Source organism: Columba livia, chromosome 2, assembly GCF_036013475.1.
Source record: "Columba livia isolate bColLiv1 breed racing homer chromosome 2, bColLiv1.pat.W.v2, whole genome shotgun sequence".
NCBI lineage: Eukaryota > Metazoa > Chordata > Aves > Columbiformes > Columbidae > Columba > Columba livia.
Genome location: NC_088603.1, coordinates 137,325,904 through 137,348,083, shown reverse-complemented (window position 1 = coordinate 137,348,083; position 22,180 = coordinate 137,325,904). Strand labels below are relative to the sequence as shown.

At 43.0% G+C, this 22,180-nt stretch overlaps 1 protein-coding gene and 1 long non-coding RNA gene across 5 annotated transcripts; one reads left to right on the top strand and one right to left on the bottom strand.

Moving 5' to 3' along the window:
- Positions 1-5,207: 5,207 nt before the first annotated feature.
- On the bottom strand, positions 5,208-13,473 carry PDP1 (pyruvate dehydrogenase phosphatase catalytic subunit 1). 4 transcript variants are annotated; one of them, XM_065053974.1, is made up of 3 exons: positions 12,890-13,045; positions 12,405-12,439; positions 5,208-9,185 (listed from the first exon to the last, which is right to left on the bottom strand). In XM_065053974.1, exons 2-3 carry the CDS (start codon positions 12,433-12,435, stop codon positions 7,534-7,536), a joined length of 1,683 nt encoding a protein of 560 aa, XP_064910046.1. In that variant the 5' UTR covers positions 12,436-12,439; positions 12,890-13,045; the 3' UTR covers positions 5,208-7,533. The 4 variants fall into 4 exon arrangements, with proteins under 4 accessions (XP_064910046.1, XP_064910049.1, XP_064910047.1 ...); XM_065053977.1 differs by lacking the exons at positions 12,405-12,439; positions 12,890-13,045 and adding an exon at positions 13,321-13,473; XM_065053975.1 differs by lacking the exon at positions 12,405-12,439 and having other exon boundaries at positions 12,890-13,076.
- A 132-nt stretch (positions 13,474-13,605) lies between these two features.
- LOC110355521 (uncharacterized) lies at positions 13,606-14,440 on the top strand. Its single transcript, XR_002408254.2, has 2 exons — positions 13,606-13,820; positions 13,981-14,440. It is a non-coding gene; the product is annotated as an uncharacterized LOC110355521 (long non-coding RNA).
- The last annotated feature ends 7,740 nt before the right edge of the window (positions 14,441-22,180 follow it).

The window sequence follows — 22,180 nt, the reverse complement described above, 5'->3', positions numbered from 1 at the left end:
CATCAGTAAATAGGGCACATAGCACACCAGTATTTCAAGACAGGTTAGCAAATACAGAAGGCATCAAAAGTGTCTGAACTGTGTCTTTTTCCAAATTGAGTAATGATATATTCCAGCTGTTTTAACCCTTACTGTAGCTCAGGCAATTTTAATTCCCAAAATGTTGTTTGGTACAGTGGCTTTAAAATGCAGTGATATCAGCTTGACTGCTTGCCAGCTACCAACCCTCAGGGTTTGTGTTATTTTTTAGGGCTTAATCCTGTAATAACTTCTCTCCTCCTTGTACTTTTCGGCCTGCTGGATTTCCACAATGGTTTGTTCCGTATTCCTGACAAAGTACCAGAAGTCAGTAGCTTTCCTCAGCTGTAAGAAGTGCCCATCTTACATACAGATTCTATAGACTATAAGTTCTTTTCACTCGCTTGAGGATTATTTGAAGTCATATAAGCGTGGCCCAAATGTTAAAAAAAAATCCAAAAAACTCAGACTGTCAGGTGTTTGTCAAGCACCTACATTTTTTTTATGCTTATCTTTCTGACATTGACATGAAGGACTGTGAGAAGTTGTCTAGCTCAGTGTTTGCTAAGCAGTGAACAGCACCTCACTGTCCATTTTTAGATCAGATTCACTGGCTGTTTGGCAGAAATCTGCTTTCTGTTGCCACATCAGATCCCTGCAAAGCTGCCTGCTAGAAGACCCTTCTCTACTGTCACTTAGAGGTTAGAATTTTTTTCCCTTAGTTATTTTTTAGTCTTTTACAAGATGCACTGTTTTGATAAAAAAAGGCCTAGATCATCTTTTCTATAGTGCCATTGCTACAAGTAAACTTTGTAATAGGATGACTAGAACATAGATTCTTCCAATCAGTTGTTCTGTGAGCTTTATTTCATAGATCAATATGCATTCAAGCCAGAAGGAATGCTGAACACTGTTGCAAGTGCAGGCTTTAGGGGTTATGGCAAGGAAACTGTATATTGCTTATTTACAACTGTTAAACACTGACATGGCCGTAACAGGCAAAACCAAGGGAGTCTTTGGGGTATGAGTGACATGGTAGAAGAGAAACATACAGCTCTTGACAGCCATATCCTACACACTACCCACACCGGTCAGCACAAGAATACAAAGAGGACACTGGGATTTGCAATGTACTCCCGTGTATCTACAGGAGCAAAGGGCAAAAATAGGGCTTAGAACAGGGCTATTTGCAGGTACATTAGGAACACCACTAACTTAAAACTAAATATAGTAACACAGGACTGGCAGATGCAAAAACTGCAAAACCACTATGTCCTTGAAGACATTGGAAAGGATGAATAAGATTTGCCTCCAGACCGCATCTAAATGGAGCTGCCTATATGTGACCAACATGACTAAGCTGCTATCAGAGTCAGTGGAGCTGAATGCAGGTGTGGAGTGGCCTCAATAGCCCTTGAGGCTCCACAGCATGCACTGAATCAAGCTTCACCACTCAGTGTGCAGGCACCCACAGAGGTAGCCAAGTTGAGGTGTCTCAAGGTAAAGCTGGTGAAGTACCTGCCCACAGCAGACAGTGACTATGTACCCACAGGAAAACACTGAGTTTTACAGGGACATTCTACCTACCTCCAAAGTAGCAGAGCTGTAGTAACACAGGATGCTGTACAGATTAATGCACCTGCTTCTTAGCAGGAGTAATAAATCCCTGCCAAACATCGTTGTGCTATAGCTAGGCCTTCTGTACAGCAGCCAATTTTTAAGAGATAAATTTACCTTTTCCCCCTCTAGAAGAGACTGCTGTTAGGGAAGCACCATTCACTCCTTTCCCAGCTGCTAAAACTGGGAACGCTGACTGATTACTATTAGGTATTCTAATCAACTTGCATATAAATACATTAAATCCTGTTGAGACAGAATATAGGTTTGCAACAATTCTGATGAAGACCAAAGTCATAGGGGCCTGACTTATTTCATTAACATACAGAGCTTCTGAATGAAACCAGGCTTAATGCAGGGTTGTGTGTCAGCTCACGGGATGCATTCATGTTAACATCAACAATCTCCCTGCTTTTCATTAGGTGTTTTTCCTGTCTTTCAGCATCACGTGACATGACAGACCTAACTGGATTAATTTTGCAATTAAGATGCGAGGCAATATATCAAATGCTACCCTCAAGTACGGGTATCCTATGATATTAAAACTGAACAGTTTATTCACGATGCTATCCAGAAATAGTCTGGCATTGCAAAGTTTTAAAGATTATTTCCTAGCTAGGAAATCGAACAGAAAGCCTAAAAATCAAGGATAATTTTTTGTTTTCACCACACAATGCTCCTGCTAACTTGTGCTCCATTTGTGATCTCATTATGAAAGTTAGGTTATGCTTTCCCACTACATTGCAACTTACTATTAAAAAGTATACACACAGCAAATAAAACAGAAGGCATAAAAGGCATAAGCCAAGAGCACAGTCTTATCTATTGTCTTGCAAATATGAACCTGGACTTAACAACACATCAGTGGGGTGGGCAACTTATTACTACAGAAACCTGCCAAGTGAGCTTTAAATTGCATTCTTCTACTTCAGAAGTTTATTTCACTGAAACAACATAGCACATACAACTGACACGGGTTGTGCTTCAGCATTCCCATGTGAGGGACGACAAATAAAAGTACCAGAATTCAAATTTGTTCATCTGTTTAAAGGATGCATTACTTACAAGACTTGGTCTATTTCTTCCCTCCTCTCCCTTACTTCCTATGGTAACAGCAAGTCAGGAACTTGTTCCAAGTTTTGGCCTTTAAAAGACAGCACTTAAAAATCACTCATCAATAATTTTTAATACCCAGCTGGTTGGGAAAGGAGCAAAGTAAACCTATGTGTTTCCTCTACTACACAGGTATTTGATGTCAGAACATTTATATAATGTTTAATTATATACTCTAATTAGGACCATATTTTGAAAGAGTAAACTGAAGGAAAGAACTCTCTAATCAAGATTTGATAAATCAGGTTAACACTAAATGAGATATTCCTGCAATGAGTTTGCTTAGATTGTATTTGACAACACACACCCAACAAAGGAACAATATCTACTTGTTTGCACAGCAATTAAATATGCTGTAGCTGTTGAATGAATAATTTAATCCAGAACACATTATCAAGCCCTTTTCCTGCACAAATCCTACAGTGCTAGGAAAGACATTACTACATCCTGCATTCACTATTGAATAAAAAAAGAAAAACAATGGGGAAGATCCCAAAACTAAAGGCATTTGGCAAAGGAGAGCTTCCAAATAAAAATAGGGGAAAAGAACATATCTGTTAACCTCACAAGAAACCATGAATGCATTCATTCAAATCCCCACTTCATTTTAAGCACATTTGTTTTAACACAGGACCAAATACACAACAATGAAGTATCTTGTTAACGTCTGTAAGTAAGCTGCTGAAGAGGACAGAAAATAGCATCTGCCAAAACAGTGCTTAAGGCATGTTATCACACTTGAAGCACCTCTCAGCGGGATATAGATGATAATCTCTAGAAAGAGACACTTTGGACTTTATCATTTTATTAAGTTAAACCTAACTTCATTGAACATACAGTAAGATAAGGACACCAAGCTTCAGTGTACCATTTGGCAGGCTGGCAGAAAGCTCTTTCTCCTCCTGCTCTCAAGATGTGCTTCATTTGAAGCTTCATGAAATTACAGACAGGGCATTTTGGCCAGATCTTCCAACTCCACAGATTTTTTTTCTATTTATACATTACTGAACAACAAGTTTCTTGCACAGGATCAAACGTATCAACTAAAAGAACTACTTGCTCAGCAAGCCAAGATGTCTTGTGCTAGTGCCGTTCTGGGACCGCCGTGCAGCAGCACCCGTGACTGTTCAGTCTACAGTCACTGGTGCAAATCAGATGGCACCTATTGATCCAGCAGTCACAAACCCAGAAGGACTGTCTGCGTTGGGGAGCTCAGGACACTGCGATGGTTAGAACCAGAAACCTGGATTCTCCATCTCTGCCAGGTAATCTCATTACAAATATGCCTCTCCACTGAGGAAGAACAGAGCAGCTTGGCCATTCTGCAGAGCACTTATCAGAACCAGTTAAAAGGCAACCTCTCACTCCAGAATTGTTTTAAGTACAGGGACCTGAGTATAAGAGTCCAATTATAAACAGCATTTCACAATAAGACTATGCTCCTTGCTGCATGAGTCACATTTTAAGAGTCTGCTACATACAAAACTCTGCCCTGCAATGAGGAAATAAGTGGAAAGGAAAAATATTTTAGTAAGTGCTATACTTACCAAGCCATGCACATAGAGGGCAAACAGACCATATGGAAGTTATCACAACAGTAGTTGTAAAATACTATCAAAAGCAATTATAATGCACATACCATTTTAAACACACCGAAACAGTCAACAGAGCCTTAAGGTAGAAGCATAGACAAAGAGGATCTCCCGCTCCTCTCTTACCTAGCATTGCTGTTAAACAGCTCTGTTGACACATTCATCTAGAACAGTTTTTAAGATTTAAAGGTGAACCTGACAGCTGGTAGTGACTGTCAAGATTCAGCCACCCTTCTGTGTTGCACTAGGTATTTGCAGCTGTGAAGTCCTTATTCAGAAAAGTAACCGCATCATCCCCCTTACAGGTAAGGTAGCAGTACTTTCTGCAATGCAACAAGTTTGGTAGACACTGCTAACAGAACATGTCCTCTGCCTGTAGCAGACAAGCTGTTTCAATTTAGTTTACCATCAATTAATTCTTACACCATTTTATTCTCCACATAAGTATTTTAGATTATTTGCAATTATTTAGATTGTTTGCGAGATGTATTGCCCTGTATAGGGTACAGCCCACAGCTTTATGATCTCAAATTATGCTGGTTTATCTGCAGCACTGCACCCAAAGTTAATCATGAGATGCTGGGAACTGGGACATGCGGAACAATACCAACAGCAAGATCTGAGCTCTGCTGCCAGGGGGCGGCAGCACCAGCATGCCTGATGGGGCTCCCAGATGTGTGGTGGCATTTAACAGCTCTCAAGTCCAATTTTCAGTCTGTTTCCATTTATACTTTGCTTTGTCTGGCCATCTGGTCCATTCATAACAGGGACTACACAACAGAATGCATTCTTGAAACACAACTAATTCCTAAGTTTCAACCCTAGCAGAAGAGCTATCACATTCTATATCAATCCAACACACATGGATTTCTGCATAATTGATCATTTTATTGGAATCTGTTAGAAGATGTTTGTTCAGATCACCTGTTCGGCAGGCAGTTTTGCTGCTTCTGTTCACTGCATACATACTGAGCAAGTCTCCAAGCAATACATATTTTGTCTGACCCCATACATATGCATCTTTACTACAAAAAGCAGCATTTACTCCATAAAAGTTATATCCATGGGACCAATGTTCTTTTCTTCTAGCTATGACATGTACCCAATCCATATCAATCACAGGTTAAATACATCAATACATGTAATGGAGCTTTAACAGTAAAAAAAAAAAAAGTAGAAAGTTGAATACTGCAACAGCTTAGATACATGCTGTATTTGAATGAGAGAACAAAGTCTATTGACCTAGCTAATGACAGTCACCAAAACACAACATACAGAAACAATGTCAACAGCCAGTACTTGTCTAAGCATTTTAGAGTTCCCCTTTTCCCTTCAAATAAAGAAGGGTTATGCACATCTTGAATGTGAACTTAGATACCATTAACCTTACAGCAACAGTGATATTTATATTTAAGAAACACATATTAAAGCTGCAGGCCACTAAGCACGCATAGCAGTTGTGAGTTTGAGTAGCCAATGCTTACTATACCACAGGTTCACTGTTCAAACTAGGTGTTATCATATGTAACAGTAGCATTGACTAGCAATATTTGTATTTAGTAGAAAATGCCACATTACTCCATTAACCAAGCTAGGTTTTTAAAGCACTGCTCTAATTTTCTATGATGAAGGCTAGGGAGGTATTTTACTGAAACACCTTGGTAAATTGAAATATGCTGACATATCATTGTTCTCTACAACACAGGAATCAAGTTACCTGTGTTCTCTCAGTCATCAAGGACTAGTACTTCAGCCAGCATTCAAGTTTTTAAATGCAGGTTAAAATAAATCTGTAAATGATGGTACATACCTAAAACAGATGCAATGATGACCAATAAATTAGTTGTCATTCCCTACTTTTTAGAGTTACAAGCCCAGCAACTTTAGGCACACAAGTTATAGCCAATCTTTTAAGTTCCAATTCAACAGTTACAAGCCAGAGAGACCAATTTCAGAGATCTCTCTGGGACAGCATTTTTGACTATAAGAACATGCATACACCAGATGTCCAGAAACACAGAACTGCTAATAAAGAAGTTGCTAGAAAAAGCCATTAAACATACACACGCATGCCAGCTAGTTTCCCAACTAAAATGCTATTTACAAGCCGTACTCTAATTTTTTTGTAACTTGTAGTTTTTACCCTGACTTACAAATATGAGTTCAAGTGCAAGACATCCAATATGTGACTATTTGATATAGCCAAAGTGAAAATGAGTGCAAATTACAAAGCCACAAAGAGGTTAGCAATTAGTTCCTCAGCTTTTTGAGGTGAAAAGTTATTCACCAGGTAAGTAACACCAGACAGGGGTAGAGTCCATGAAGGACATAACCTTTAGGAAAGTAAACATAGTCTTGACCAACAACACTGACTTTGAGAAGTCTGGAAGTTTCTTCATATTGCAAACTGAAGTCCTCCAGAAAGCTACCTGGTATCTTACTGCATGTTATAACATATTATTGCCCTACAAGTTGTGCAGAAACCCACAGCTGAGAAACTATTAATGCACAATTAGTTTAGAAGCTACTGTGCATAAGATATGGTTAAGCTGTAACAGAATCTCAGGTACTGATTATGGCTTAGACCTGCATTGAAAGTCAACACTTAGACAAATACCCTTATGCGAATGACATTGTCTATATGAAAGCAAGACAACTTTGTTATACTGAAGACTTACTCGGTTAAAGTGACCTTCTGCTTAGAAGAAACAGCAGACAGTATATTCACAAATAACCATATCTGTTTTGCAAGAATTAGCCCTGTAAGAATTGGACAATACTTCTTTTAACTCATCTTTTAAGATAACGTGTAGATATGTACAGATGTTTAAACTGGCTTTGTTTCTTGAACAGCCAGATCTCTGATGGTTAAATTCCTTGTCCTCTCTCCCTCATCCAAGTCTCCCAAATTCAAGGCATTGTTCTAGCAGCATGAAATCAATAGTGCAAAGTTATTACAAAAACCTCTTTTCCCAAGCTGTGACATCCTCTTCAAGCTTGTATTAAGTCAACAGCACTTCCCACATATTTAGAGCTCTGGAGGAAGGCAGGAACAATAGACATGCTGAATCTAGCAGGCAATCCATTTGTTTGCTAAGGGGTTTTTTGAGTTTTATTGTTGGGTGGTTATTTTTTATTTGCTGCTCATACTGGCCATTGTTGTAACTTTGGTAACTAGTTCAACATCTTAAATTCACAGTTCCCCATTTTGACATGCACCTATGACATGCGAGTTGAACTGCACCACAATAATTGTAATGTCATCTCTATACATTCGAGCCAGCTCTTCCGGAAGACTAAGCATCTTGGACAGCCGATCATGATCCACAGTGCCAAACTCATTGTTACCCACTGCATGACGTATCAGGTGAGTTGCTGCATTCTGATCTTCAAATACTGAAGAGATTCGCGCTCTTCTTTCTGCTAAGAGACCATGCATCTGTCCCAAAGTTACCTTATAGCCACCAACAGCTATTGGCTGTTGGTGGTGAACACCAGTGAGGTACTCCCCTACAATTCTAGCCACGTCTTGCCTGTGCATTGTCTCCCACAGCCCATCTGTGGCCAAAATCAGAAACTTATCCTGCGGCCGTAATTTGTGATGTATGACTTCTGGCTCAGCTGTGAGGTATGGGGGAGTGTGATAGTTTGGAGGAATAAACTTTGTATATTCATTGTCATTCAGCTGATCTGGGCCTGATTCTATTACTCTCTTCTGTAGATCAATACTCCATTTAAACTTCACATCACCAAAAGCTCTGAAAGGCATCAGGAGACCCAAGAGACGGTCTTGTTTCACGACATTTTTTTCTTCAGACTTTGGATGCTCCTTTCTCACACGTTTCACTTCATGTTCATTTTGTGCATTGTGGTCATAAGACAGATTAACTGCAGACCAAGATCCATCTTCTTCCTGAACCCCAAGCACTGCCCTACTGTCACCTGTGTTTGCAACATGCAAGTCAACACCATCCACATGGGCCACACAGGCCGTGGCACCAGAAAATGCTACTCGCAGTACTAGGTAGTTGAGAAAAGAATTTGGATCTCCTACTTGAGCTTCCAAAGAAATATCATTATCAAGCCTCTTAAATGCATTAACTAGAGCTTCTTTCACATCAGTAGTCTCTCCACTGTTGAGATCAATGAGCTCCTGCCAGTAAGTTCTTAGACTATTGAAGTAAAGCTTGGAAGCTTCTTTGCTAAAATAATCATTGGGATGCTTGTGCCACTGCAAAATGGGCAACAGAGCTCTGCCACTTTCAACAGCATTTTCTATTTCAAGTAAAGTCTCATGAGGTAACAAAGAGACAGCAATGTAGTAAAACAGTCTTTCACTGACAGCTTGAGCACAAGCACAACCTGCATGGCCATCAAACACACCCAGAAGCATCCCTCTTGTCTGTAAGCAAGTGGCAGCACTCCTCCGGTCTTCTATCGGAGCATTAGCAGGCAACTGGTTGCTATCGAAGCCAAGGACAGAACTTACATTTTTACCATCAAATTCTGGAACTTTGAAACTGTATTCATTTGCCTTCAGAATGCTGTTTACCTGTGGAGGAGTGAGGTAAAATCTCTGTGGTGTGGAAGTGTAATCCCTCGCATGAATAAAGTGATTAAAGTTCTCTTTCGGCCTATAAAGGGCTGCAAATTTCTTCTGAGGTGCACATCTGAAGTGACTGTGAGCAAAATGAGATGACAAACAACACAGATGTTTATGGTGGCAGTAGCACACAGTACTGCATATTCTGCTAATCTCACAGTTACGAATCAATGGAAACAGATGAGCTGGCGCTGGCATGGCATCAGACAACAATGGTAGCCTGGAGCTCCGGACTGGAATTGCTGAAAGACAAGAGAACAACTATTCTTAGGGGGACAGCTAACAGATTTATTGTTTTTCCCCAGAACCCTGTGTCAAGAAACTTACAGACCCTAACAATATGGAGTTCATAGCTTCACAGGTCTTAAGAAAAGGCTTTAAGAGGTTCTTGTTCATTGACAATCCATTGGGCTATAACAAAAAAGCTAAATCATACTTAAGATAGTTCAGCTCTTATACCCAAGTTAGATAGCAGGCAGAAAGTGAAAACATCTTCCAGGCAGACAATGCAGCTTTGAACAGAATTTAGGAGTTAGCATGCGGCACTCTACAGTAATGCCACCTTGTACAAGACTGTTATGGATATTTGTTTTCCTGCTAATTTCTCAGCTGACAGAGCCAGACATGGCAGGCACACCGAAAGGAAAACTGTCTTTCTACAAGGCTGAAGAAGAGATAATCCGTTCAACAGTAAGACTCAAGAGACAACTTTGAGATGATATACAACTGTATTCAAGATGAAGATGGTTTAGACGACAAAAGCAAGCAGTAGGTCATAGACAGCAGATACTCTTTAGGCAATCACAAGTCAGTAGCTGGTTTTGTTTCTTCTCCCCCCTTTCACATACAAAACTTCAAACTTGTATGACACTGTGGTGTACATATACAAAAAAAGCCACAGCAGTCTATGCAGCAATTTTCTAACATATCAGAAAAATACAAGCAGCAAAATGCAGATGCATCTCTCCTACCAGCAGCTCATCTACCCCAGTAAGTTGTAGGATTATAAATTGCCTTTAAAAGCTACTCAGCTGAAGAGCTACATGCATTTGATTCCACAACTACAACAGTTCTGCACAATAGTCTAAAGCTAGCTGAGTGTTAAAATAAACTACTAAATTAAGTATCCAAGCAAAGTATTCTACTACTTTTTTGCCACATCTCAAGACTTCCCTTAATTTTCATTCCTTTGAACAAAGATTATTCTAACATACTCTTCCTTGTCCACATTTACATACCCAACGCCAACATTACTGTAAGTGCCTCTTAAACACCTTATTCACTATGCCTCAGTACCAGGAAGTCTTTAAAAATGTTATACTTGAGAAAACAGTTCCATAGGGGAAAAACTCTGTCCTTGTACAAAGCATACACAATTAAGGGAAATTCAGTTCTCTTTCCATCTTTTATGATCAAGTTTCATCATAAAAGCTTCTTCCTAGAAAAGACTACTACAAATTACAGAAAGCTTACTGCAGTAATAAGCACTAGTCCGTCAGCACCACTGTATCTCAGATTTAATTACTCTACTGAAAAACTGGGTATTGTTGTGTTGTACTAGATACCTGTGTTACTAAATAGATTATTTCTAGTCAAGCAGGCATACTAGTATTTCAGATGAGGCACAGCCCATATAAAACATGCAGTAAGGCCCAATATTCAATTTAAAGGATCATGCAACACTGGAAGAATAGTGTTCTGTCACCATTCTATTCTGTGAGCTTTACATGGATTCTGATCCCCTAGATCAGCTGAGATGTGTCTGGAAATCTGTGAAGCTTCACACCATTCTCTGTGTTGCAAGGGAGGGAAGCAAGTCATATTCTTCCCTCCAAGCTTGTTTGATCTCCTTGAGTAACCAGCAGTGAACCCTGTCTATTACAAAATACCAAGTGCTGAAAGCAAAGTAGAATTAATGTCCTACCATTCCACCAGCTTCCTAATGTCACATCTTCACTCCCCACAAATGAGTGACTGCCAGTCTTGACTTACACTGCCCAATATTCTTGTCCACTGACCTCTCCCAGGCTTCCCATTGGCAGCTATGAAGACTGAACTGGCCAGTTTTCTGTTGTTCAGCTACCACGAGGAGCTCTGATTGTAGTCCTATGGACCACAGCCAGCTGTACAGAGACACTCAGCAGCAGTGTATTGGCCTCAACTTCCAGATACAGACTAAATTTATGTTAGCCATTTTCTTCCCAGAAAAATCTATTTCTTCAGCCCAGGCTTCACATGTACACAGCATGACAGCAGTAAACTAGCTCCAAATACAGATTTTAAAGTCTACTCGCCACGTTATTATAAAGGAGCTATTTTGGTAACAGTTATGCATATTTCTCCAAGTGAGAAATTAAAAGCAAAAATTCTGCTTACAGACCAGGAACCTCAAGGTTCTTCAGATACGCCTGGTCTACAGCAGCACCTCAGCTTCAACACTGGTCTCCCATTAGACTCCAACTGAATCAATGCTAAGCATTCGTGTTTATTGTTGACCCATATGTGGTGCCACAACTGTTCTGACGGTTTTGCTGTTGTTCCATGATGAAGCAAAAATACAAATTTACTGCTGTTATAGCAGCTCTGCAGTGCTATCAGAGGATATTTTCCTGATTTTTAATTGTTAGTTTATGAAATATTACATGAAATCCAAGCAGTAAACCTCAAAATTACCATGGCCTGTATCATTTACAGTATATCCATGTCAGCTTAAGATATCAGTCTGTTTCACATAACAGATTTAATAAATCCTAGATGATTAAGTAGGAGAGTAATTCCAAGTTTGCCAACCTTTAGTGAAATCATTCTAAGCCTTTCCCATTTATGCTCACAACATGGATGCCCCAAGTATAACCAGACATCCCAACTAGCCCTTAAATAATTACTTTAAGATCCCAAGTTCTTTATGGATGATCAAGACATGGAAGAGAAGGAAAAGAGATTAAGTGGAAATTTTAAAATCCAATCAAGATTTGTCAAGAGATTAGAATCAAGCCAGTATTAAATACCTCTCCAAGCTCAGAACAGAGTACAAATGTTACTTTTCAGGCTACAAATATAATATGGCCAATAATGAGTCAGATGGCCAATTTACATGTTTTGTAGTACTACACTGATAACATGGAAAAAATACTACCCCTTGTCTTAATAAATGCTTATTATAACTCCACTATTAAGTCAAGTTGATGCTGCACAGACAGGTTCCTCCAAAACACCTACGCCAAAGACACTCACGGCTTCAGCTAAAAGCACCCCAGGTGCCTTTCAGACACTTGACAGAGCTGAACGAATAAGTCTGTTGGAGAGGACGAAGACGGGGGGAGGAGGAACAAGAAACATTCAACACCAGCGGAACCGTTAATTCTTCCCTGCGGCCGGGTCTCAGCCTGGTAGCCCCTGCCCCGGGTCCCATCCGACCCCCGAACCCGGCGCTCCAGCGAGTACCGGTGCGAGATACGTACCGATCCGCCTGGGCCCAGGACACACACACATTCTCCTGTCACAACAAGAAGCCGCCAACATCCACAAAGCAGAAGCCCGGGGGGCGGGGGAAGAAGCAAGGCAGAGAGTTTGTTAGAAGAGACGGAGAGCTCCGACACGGAGGGGGACGACAGAGAGAAGACGATACGCACACACGCACCCAGCCCGCCCGGAGCCGCCGCCGCCCGCCCGGCGACAGGAGCGAGCCAGCCAGCCCCGCGGCGGCGCGCCCGGGGAGCTCAGCAGGCAGCGTCCACACCCGCAGGGCGCCGAACCCCCGCCGCTCTCGTTCCGGCACAGGCGAGGCGCCACTCCCGCTCGCCACGGGCAGCGCCCGCCCGCCAGCGCCGGGCGTCGTGGCGAAGCCCGCTACTCCCTCAGGCGCCGCGCGGCCCCGACATGGCCGTCCCACCCCAGCCGCCCGCCTCCGGCACGACCCCTCCGCCCGGGCCGCGCAGGCACAGACCTGGCCCCTTCCCGGACGGCTCAGCCCGGTCCCCGGGCGGAACAGGGAAGCGGCTCGATAGACCTAGTGGCCCGAGACCCACACCCGGCAGACCCACACCCCAACGGCTGCCGCAAGCACCTCACGCCCGCGGCCGCCGCGCTGCCTTATAAAGGTCCCGTGGCGCGCCGCCCATTGGCTGCCGGGGAGGGCAAGGAGTTCACGTGACACGGAGGCTCGGCAGCGGCTCGGGAGTGCGGGGGCAGGGAGAGGAGGGGGCCGGTGCGCGCGCATGGCGCAGGGGCGGGAAGGCGCGAACGCGGCGGCGCGGTCCCGCACACCCCCTGCCCCCCGGTGCGTGTGAGGGGACAGCCCCTGCCCGTCAGCCCCCGCCGCCTGCCAGCCCCGCCCTCCATCCGCCGCAGCGCCGCGGGAGCTGCCCGAAGTTTCACCTCCGTAAGGGAGTCACCGGTGGGAGGGCGAGCCCCGCCGCACGCCTGAGGAACGGCGGTGGGGTGAGGCGCGGCGAAGGCGGGCAGCGCTGCGGCACCGCGGCCCGGCCTCGCCTCCTCCTCCTGCTCCCGGCGGGGCTGAGGCCAGTGAGCGCCGCTGAAGCCGCGGCTGGCGGCTCCTCCCGCAGCGCTACGCGGTTGTCACAGGTGGTTACTGGTGATTCGCAAACACCGGAGCAGCGCCGTCCCCGGGCTCCGGCTGGCGCCTGGCACCGAGCCGCGGACTGCAGGGAGAGCCGTGGCGGCTGGTCCCGCCGTCCTGCCGCGGCGGCCGGGCTGTGTGGGCGCCGTGGCAGCAACCTGTCCTCCACGCTCCTTTGGTCGGGAGTCAATCATTGAACATGGCCTGTTAAGGAGACTGAAAATGGGAAGACGTCCAAAAACTTATGTAGGGCCTATTGAGTTCTACACTGAATTAATTTTAAAGAGTGTGAAATATGGTGGGTTTTTATTTTTCCCCTTGAAATGTTTGTGAAATCCCTTTAATGGTCACAAAGCACGTTAACTCTTCAAGAGCCCACTGAAGCTTGTACTGCAACATTTGGTTTTTCTGTTTTTCTTCTGCTCCCTGGTGCTTTGTCTTTGCTGGAATCACTCCAGGCACAGCAGGCTGCCGTGGGCTGCATCCAACCAGGGACCTCTCTCCTGTGGTTCTGAGAAAGCCACGTTTGCTGCTGCTGCTGCCAGCACGGAATGGTTTGAGGGCAATGGCTTCCAAGAAGGAACAGTCCTCCAGAAGAGCAGCACCTGTCGTTCCTACCAGTGTGGCAGGAGCTGCACCTTTCCCTTTCCTTTTCCCTTTCCTTTTCCCTTCCATTCCCCTTTCCTTCACTTCCCCTCCCCTTCCCTTTCCTTTGCCTTTCCTTTTGCCTTTGCCTTCCCTTTCCCTTTCCCTTCCCCTTTCTTTCCCTCTCCCCTCTGTAAGATACAATCCTGTCCCCATTCCACATCTCTAGAGCAACGTTCAATTTCACATACGCTTTTGAGGTACTCTGAGACAGCCTTATTTCTCATGTAAATTTTAGAATACAGAAAGTATATAAAGTCAACAATGTTTTGATTTCTTTGATCATCTCTTTCTCTGTTTATAGATGCACGTGCTCTCATGCCTTTCTATTTTCAGGGTGGCTGGGATGCCCTCTTTGCTGTGTGTTGTTGGCAGCAGATGTTCAGCTGGCCTGTGGAGTGTTGAAATTAGCATTCCTTTAGAAGCTGTAACAAAATATACATTTTTAAACTATACTTGCATCTTTATCATGTTTACAACTGTATACTGAAGTCAGTAGAGGAAACAAAGGAAAATCTACACTTGGTGTCTCAAAGACCTAAGGGGTCTAATAGGGGTATAAGAAAATGGAAAGTACTGCCCTGCGACCCTCTAGGTAAAAAACAGCTAGAAAGATAAAATGTTGCCATCCTTCAAAATATAAGTCTTCTGCAGTAGCAGTTGCAACCACAGAGTGTTAAAGTGTTCATTTATTGGTGTTCTGGGTGACTTTTATGACATTTATTTGTTTATCCAGAACAGTACACCATCATCTTCTTTGAGGCTTTTTTTAGAATAAAATTTTTAAAAACGCATTTGACAGACACCATTGTAGGTTAAGGACTTCATTAAATGGCATGGAAGATGAATAATTTAAATTCTTTTTTAATGGTAGCACATGGTTTGCAATACATTGGCAAAGCGTGCTGTAACAACAGCCATTTATATAATTTTCTACTTGCATCAAGAGTGACTGTAAAGCACCCAAGTTCAGAATGTTCTTAAAGACTAACCTAAGACAGCACAATTAAGGCATCTTCTTACCCTCTCAGAGGGTAAAAGCTGCAGGAAGACAGACCTGTGCCTGGGTGTGTTTGAATGATGGTTGTATGAGTAGATATACAGAAATGAATTGCGATGAAGCCACCACTGATCACCTTGTATTTCTGTTTGGAAGTACGGGTTTTGGAGGGTGGATTCACATTTGAGTTCTGAAGAGAATGTCACTGTATAGAATTGCCTATTGAGAGAAAAATCCACTAAGTAATTAGCATTTAGCACTTTCAGTCTTTAGAACACCTTTTGACAGTTAAGTTCAATTCCCATAACATGCTGTGAAATGGAAAGGTTAGTGTTATAGCTCCCTATTTCTTTATTCTTCCCTTCTCTTCCTGATTTAAGGCTAGGAGGGCAGCTACTTTTACAGCTGGTATTGGAAGCTGTGGCCCCTGTCTCACATTATCCTGTTGGTACCACATATCTCTGAACAAAAGTCAGAATTTGAATTTTAAAATACTGAGTAAGAAGAGATTTTGGCCTTAGCAGCTGCATATAAATCCCACAAATGAAAGACAAAGTACTTAAACTTGGCTGACATTTTGGTGCTCAAGCTGATGCAAATTTGCTGGTGTGCCAGAAGCTGGATGTTGCAATCTGGCTGGAAAGTTAGGTCTTCCTTTTCTTCACCCTGCTGCTGCCAAGGCCATTTGGTGCCCTTTGAGCAACAGTCCATTTTTCACTGGTTCTAAAGAACAGAAATAATTTTAATGAACAAAAACCTGTTGTTCCATGTTTAACATTTTACATCAAGGACTGATGGAAAAGCAATTACTGGTAACTACTTCAAGGGGTGGGAAGTCTCTTTTTCCCTGGGGGGAAGGATTATAATCTGAGTGTAACAATAGACACCAGTTCTTGTCTACGGTGCCTCTTGCCACCAGTGGGTAATTCTGCGCTGCAGAACCAGCAGGCAGCTGTGCCTTATCGCTGCAGCTGAAGTGCTGCCGTAGTTACCCTAGAGCCTTCTACACACATTTCCAGAGAAACTCCATTACAGATCATCAAAATCAATTTCCATGTTAAATCGGGTGTTTGTAATAACCTTCTAGTTTAAATAAGTTCTTGTGCCTAATGTGTAAATATTTTATTGGTTCAGTTTTACTGAAAGCCAGTTCAGGAACACAGAGTAATACTTCAATTGATTTTATATCCCCTGACTGCTTAACATTTTTATGATATCTTTGCACACACTGTTTCAGAAATGCCATTTTGCTTCTGCGCCTGCTGAAAAGAACAGTCTCTCATAAAACCCGTCTCAGAATTGTGCACACAGATCAAACACTTCCACCTGGCATGCTGCCATATCAGCCTGGAGCAGGAAAAAAACCAGAGTTGTACAAGTTTTGAAAGCAGAAAGAAAAGCCTAACAAAGGGGAAAATAAGGGAGAAAAACATGCCATGTACTGCATAAAGAAGCAGCAGAGGACAAGGCTAAACTAATTTCTGTCATCTGAAAGCATTATAGAAGCAATGACAGCAATGTATGTCTGCTGTTCCACAGAACAGTAATTTATTTTTAGTGGAAATCAGGAGCATTACATGGCAAAAATACGTGTGTGAGTAGAGCTCAAAGCAGCCGGAGTACCTGCAGACGGCCACAGCTCGTGGTTGTCAGTCTGCTGGCAAGGGAGGTTTTGGTTGCACATTCATGTATCCTGCTGCCCTCGTGGGGAGCGTTTGCTGTGGGTGGTGCTTCTGTCCTCCTTTAACACAGCTGGATTCCCCGGTCTGGTGAATGTTCCAGAAGTTTTAGAATGAGCCCTGCAAAGGGTGATTTTTTAAAAACTATTTCTTGAGTATCAATCTTACAGCAAGCCAGCAAGACTGAGCCACACAACTCGCCTCTCCCCTGCCCCTTCTAAAGGGGAGGCCAGTGGGAAATCACAGAAACAATTGCTTTCAGTGGGTATTTTGCCATCACTGTGAGACCCAGGGATAGTTTGATTTATTTTGTTCTCTCCATAGACCTTTTGTATCTTCACTCCCCATTCCTTTCTGAAATGGAGCTGTGTGTCTGGCTTCATTCAGCAGCTGGGATCCAGTTTCATAGAATCACAGAGTGACTGAGATCAGACAGGACCTCTGTAGGTCACGCAGCCCAACCCCCTGCTCAAGGCAGGACCAAGTTCAAAGCCAGGTCAGGTTGTTCAAGAACTTGGTTGGTCCCATTTTGGACGTTTCTGAGAACTGAGGTGCCCCAACCTGCCTGGGTCTCAGTTCCAGTGCTTCACCACTTTCGTTGTGAACGTTTTTTCCTTGTAGTTAGTCTGAATTCTCCTTGCTCATCTTGTATTTGTTGCCTCTTGCCCCTTGGGACTTCTTTGCACCATCCTATTATGTTCCTCAAATCTCATTAGCATTTTTTGCGTTTGGTAGGAATTGTGCACTAGCTTGCACTATTTACCTGGGTTGGTCTTTCAGGGTTTGCTATCCAGTTTGAGGAATACAGCATTCTGACAACTCCATTAAGGAAATGTTATTGGAAAATAATTTTTTTGCTAGCTTCAAGAACAATATTTATGACATTATTAATGTCTGTGCTATGAGGAAGCAGTTTCAGGGTATCAGGCAGTTGGCTCCAACAATTATTTTGGCTTTGAAGGGTCTAATCTCTTTTCCAGCTGTAGCTCATCTTGTTGTTACCGTCATTTGAAAAAGTAACTACATTTGCAGATATGGTGGCTGCCGTGGAAAAGATTCAGTAGACTCCAGGGGAAGCAGTGGAGATGTTTGGGAAAAGTTGGGAGGAGAATCTGCCTGCATTTTTCCAGAAAGATAATAGCTTACACTTTGCAACAGACAAAAAATGATTTACCTAATACTGCTGGAACAATGATATCCTGGGTTCATTTTTTCAGATATGATACTTCTGAAATTAAAGATTGTTCAGAAACTGGTAATTGGATACAGCCTTTCATCTTGACTTGAGGTCACTGGAGTCAAGAGATGGAAAAGCAATGGATGGTCTGTAGAAACAGTGGCTGGTTTGAGCTGAGATCTTGCCAGGCAAATGTGAAAGAACAATAATGTCTCCAGCAATGAGGAAGAGCAGCCAGTGCCAAAGACTAGAAGTACTGGTGTTATCTTCTTAGCGTGAGGGTGTACTTTGGGGTGGAAAGTGGTTATAGAGGATGAAATTAGAAATTCAGATTCAGAACCAAGAGCAGACTGCAAACCAGTCTCTTAGATGTCTTGGGGCCTGGGCTTAGGTTGGGTCCCATTTCCACTTGTAACAAGACAGTTTAGAAAGAATACCAGACAAAAGTGACCTCCTTCTCACTCCTGTTTACTTTCCTGCAGTTTACCTTTGCCTGAATGTTGGGGAAATAAAACTCAGATATATCCTTTGGGGTTTGAAATTCATGTTTGACTAAAAAATATAAGCATTTGTTATTTTTTTCTGTGGAAGAAAGTGGAGTTAGGTTAATGTTTTCCTTGGTTAATAAATAAAGTTATTGTCTCAAGTGAACCCACCTACATAAACATTTACTGTTTGCATTATACTGGATGTTTAGTTTATATTTTTGAACAACAAACCAAAAATCTGGTTTGCGTGCCCATCCCTAGACAGTGTGCTTCTCAAAACAAGGAAAATACTTCCCTGGTGGCTTGGAAAGGAGTTAGCTTGGGTCTAGCTACAGACAAACAACTGAGAAAGTAGTCTAACCAATATATAGCTAATATAATAATTTTAAAAGATCTGAAGTCTTAGGGCTAGATACAATAAATTATTCTGTCTTCCATATAGGTGCCCTAAGCAGAGGGTTACTGAGTGCCAGGAGCGGTGGGTTCCTGCGTGAGTCGGGGACCAGCCCCCACTGCGGGACAGAGAATTGTCCTCACCTCAGCTGACCTACAGCCGGACAGTGACAGCGCTGCCTGGACCAACAGGCGGTGTGGACTGAAGGAGAAAATTAGACCAGTGTTTTTCAGTTACAGGGACTAAGCTTTAGCCACCAGGTTATTACACGGTAAGATAGGATCAAGCAGAAGGAGGGACGCTATGTATTACAACCATTTGTCCATGGTGCTCAGGAACTGGAGGTAAACTCCCCCCTCTGAAAGATCCTGTCAATTTCAGCAGAACAAAACTGTGCTCCTGTGCCAGGCTTCTAATCAAAAGAGAAGGCCCAACTGTGACCATTTCCAGCAGGCCTGCTTTAGGGGTGTCCTTCTAGTCCTGTGGAGTTTTTTAGAAGGTCATTTAGGGATCCCCACTCTAGTTTTGTCCTGGATTGTCAGCTGGGTGCCTTCCTTGGCTCTGGATTCCAGCCCAGAGCTGGATTTAGCTTGCAAGTCCGAATAACCTGCATATTCAGTTGCACGGATCAATGCTGTCCTGGTGGCACAGGCCAGGGAGGTGGTGCAAGGTCACAGATTTCCCCACAGACAGGCTGTGCCTCTGAGGAACCTCCAGAATGACCTGGGGGCACCAGGAAGATATTCAGTAAGCGTGTCTGGTACTCTGCTTGTTGTCAGGAGCTCACAGCATATGTTTCCTGGGGATGACTTTGGGCTTGCAAGTTAGCAGTCCAGGCACCTTTCCCTGTGATCATTTACTCAATGTGTTTCAAATGTCCTGGAACACATGCAGATTGTGAGCTAAGTGTTTCAGAGTAGCATTTTGACAGGAAGGATGATTTCTTCCACCAGCATTGATACTAAATGTGGGGGCTAAACTCAGGCCCCATCAGGCTGTTCTTTCAAAACTTCTTTGAACTTCAGATGCATCTCTGCAATCCACAGCTTTGTATAACTGCAGAGGTTTGTCCGATTTGGCTGGATGTTATATAATCAGTCTTTTATCTTCCTTTTGCTTGTGATCATGTTATGTAGGCTGCCTTCTTAAATTTCAGCAACCTAAGGCAGCCTGAGTCATGTGTATGAGGCTATTTTGCACTGTTGTGTAAGGTGGTGAGTTGCAAAGGTCATGGGAATGAGTTATTTAAAAACTGAAACATGCTGGGCTTTATCCAGCTTAGAATAGATGAGCTCAGAAAGGCATTTACTTTTTAAATTACAGCTTTGGTTATCAAGGACTTGGTGACTTCAAGTCAGTATTTCTGTTTCCTTAGTGAACAGCAGTAGCACACAATATTCCCTTTTCTTTTATACGTGTTGCTGATATAATAATGCATTCACACATGAGACAATTAACAAAATATTTACTCCCCAGCCTCAGAAAACAAATACATTCACAAATACTGCCATCATAGGCACAGTCTTCGTGCTCATTAAGTTTTGGTGCTCACAGTAATTAATCTCCCTTACTGTTTTTATCTCAAAGGAAAACATTAGATTCATGGTCAAAGTGTGTACCTGAGAGCTTTGTTCCACCCAGCGGACAACCAGGTTGCAATGTGTCACTACGCTCTTGTGTCACCTGGCTCAGTCATACCGATGCCATTCAGGTGAAAGGCACAATGACAGGTAACTGTGGATGTCCCCCGGGCAGGTCCGTATGTTTCTATATGCTGTCACCTGCCTGGTTGAAGCCACCCAGCCGTACCTTCGCTTGTAGGAAGACCTTTCTTGCTTCATCGTTCATGTCCTCGCCTAAGCCCTCCAAGTCCCCACCCACGCAAGGGTCTGTCCAGCCTACTTCAAAGCTGAAGTGCTCTGAACTACCCCAAAAGCGCAGTTAAGCTTGGATCATTTCCCAGAGCAGCTCAGGGCAGGGCTCATCAGGCAGAGCTGTGCAGGCAGCTGTGCCAGAAGGGAAGGGCATTGCACCGCGGCCAGGGGAGCAGGAGGGAGGGAGCACAGAGCCGCACCCCGCATAGTGATTTTTGTTCTCTCCATCAGCCTGTGCAGCTATCTTAACATCATTTTGGCCATTTTCAAAATCCCACGTGTGCAATTGTGATTTGCTTCCATTTTCACGCAGCAAAATGTAATCAGCCTGTGATCACATCAAATCTTGTTGAAAATAGTAAGAGGAAGTTATGGGATGAGAAAAAAAATACATTAAATTGGTTCAGCATGAGGAACTAGTTAAATGACTCTGGTTACTGGAAACCAAAACAGTACAATCTACCTCCCAGAGTATCCACCAGTATCACAAAATGAAGTAACACCATGTCCCATACAGGCTGGCAATACAGTGTACTGGCAAGTGACACAGGCAGAAAGTGATTAAACCATGAGTTGTGTGGTCACATATGTGCACATAAAAAAACTCAAACAAAAACCGAAAAAACCCAAAAAAAATGAAGGGTAGAAATGCAAAGGGCACAATAAAATGATTTCAGGGACATGACACTGAAAGAAAAGAGAACACTGGGACAAAGTGCTTCCTGAAAAAGGCTTGAATTTGAGTATAGGTGGGCTCTTGCTGTTTGACTGCCTGGTCAGAAAAACAAGAACTTTATCTGTGTCTTTTTAAATAAAGGAATTGTAGAAAGAATAATACTTGAGTCTATTGCAGTAAAACCAGTCCCAGCATCATGAGTCAAGATGATTGGTAGGATCAACAGCAACAGCTATAAAAGGAGAGCTGGAATAAGGGAGAGCAGGGACTATGAAGCTATAAGGGTTTAAAGACTTTAACAAAAAAAAAATCCCAGTGATTTTCCTAGGTTCAAGCCTCTCTGTTTTGTATTTGCCTGTATCAGTGGGTAAAATATATAAGATTCAAAGGTCTTTGTGTTTCTTGCATGTTAATAGTGAGGGGATGCCTTACTTAGAGTCAAAATCAATGCCTTAGGTTAATCTGGAAACCACTGCTTGAATCTGCTACCACCTGGAAGCTGGCAAAACTGGAGGAGAGCTATAAAACCAAGCAAAAGAAATCTGAAAAGAGAAGGTCTGCTCACTTCTCTAACACTGCTCTTATCCTCTTGAACTATCCCAGGTCGAGCCGCTGTAAGACGGCATGTTCTGCAGGCAGATGGCTCCTGGCAGGCAGTCAGTACAGCTGCGAATATGAGACTCCCTGCCAAACATGAGTCTGTAATTTCTACTACTCTCCAACTG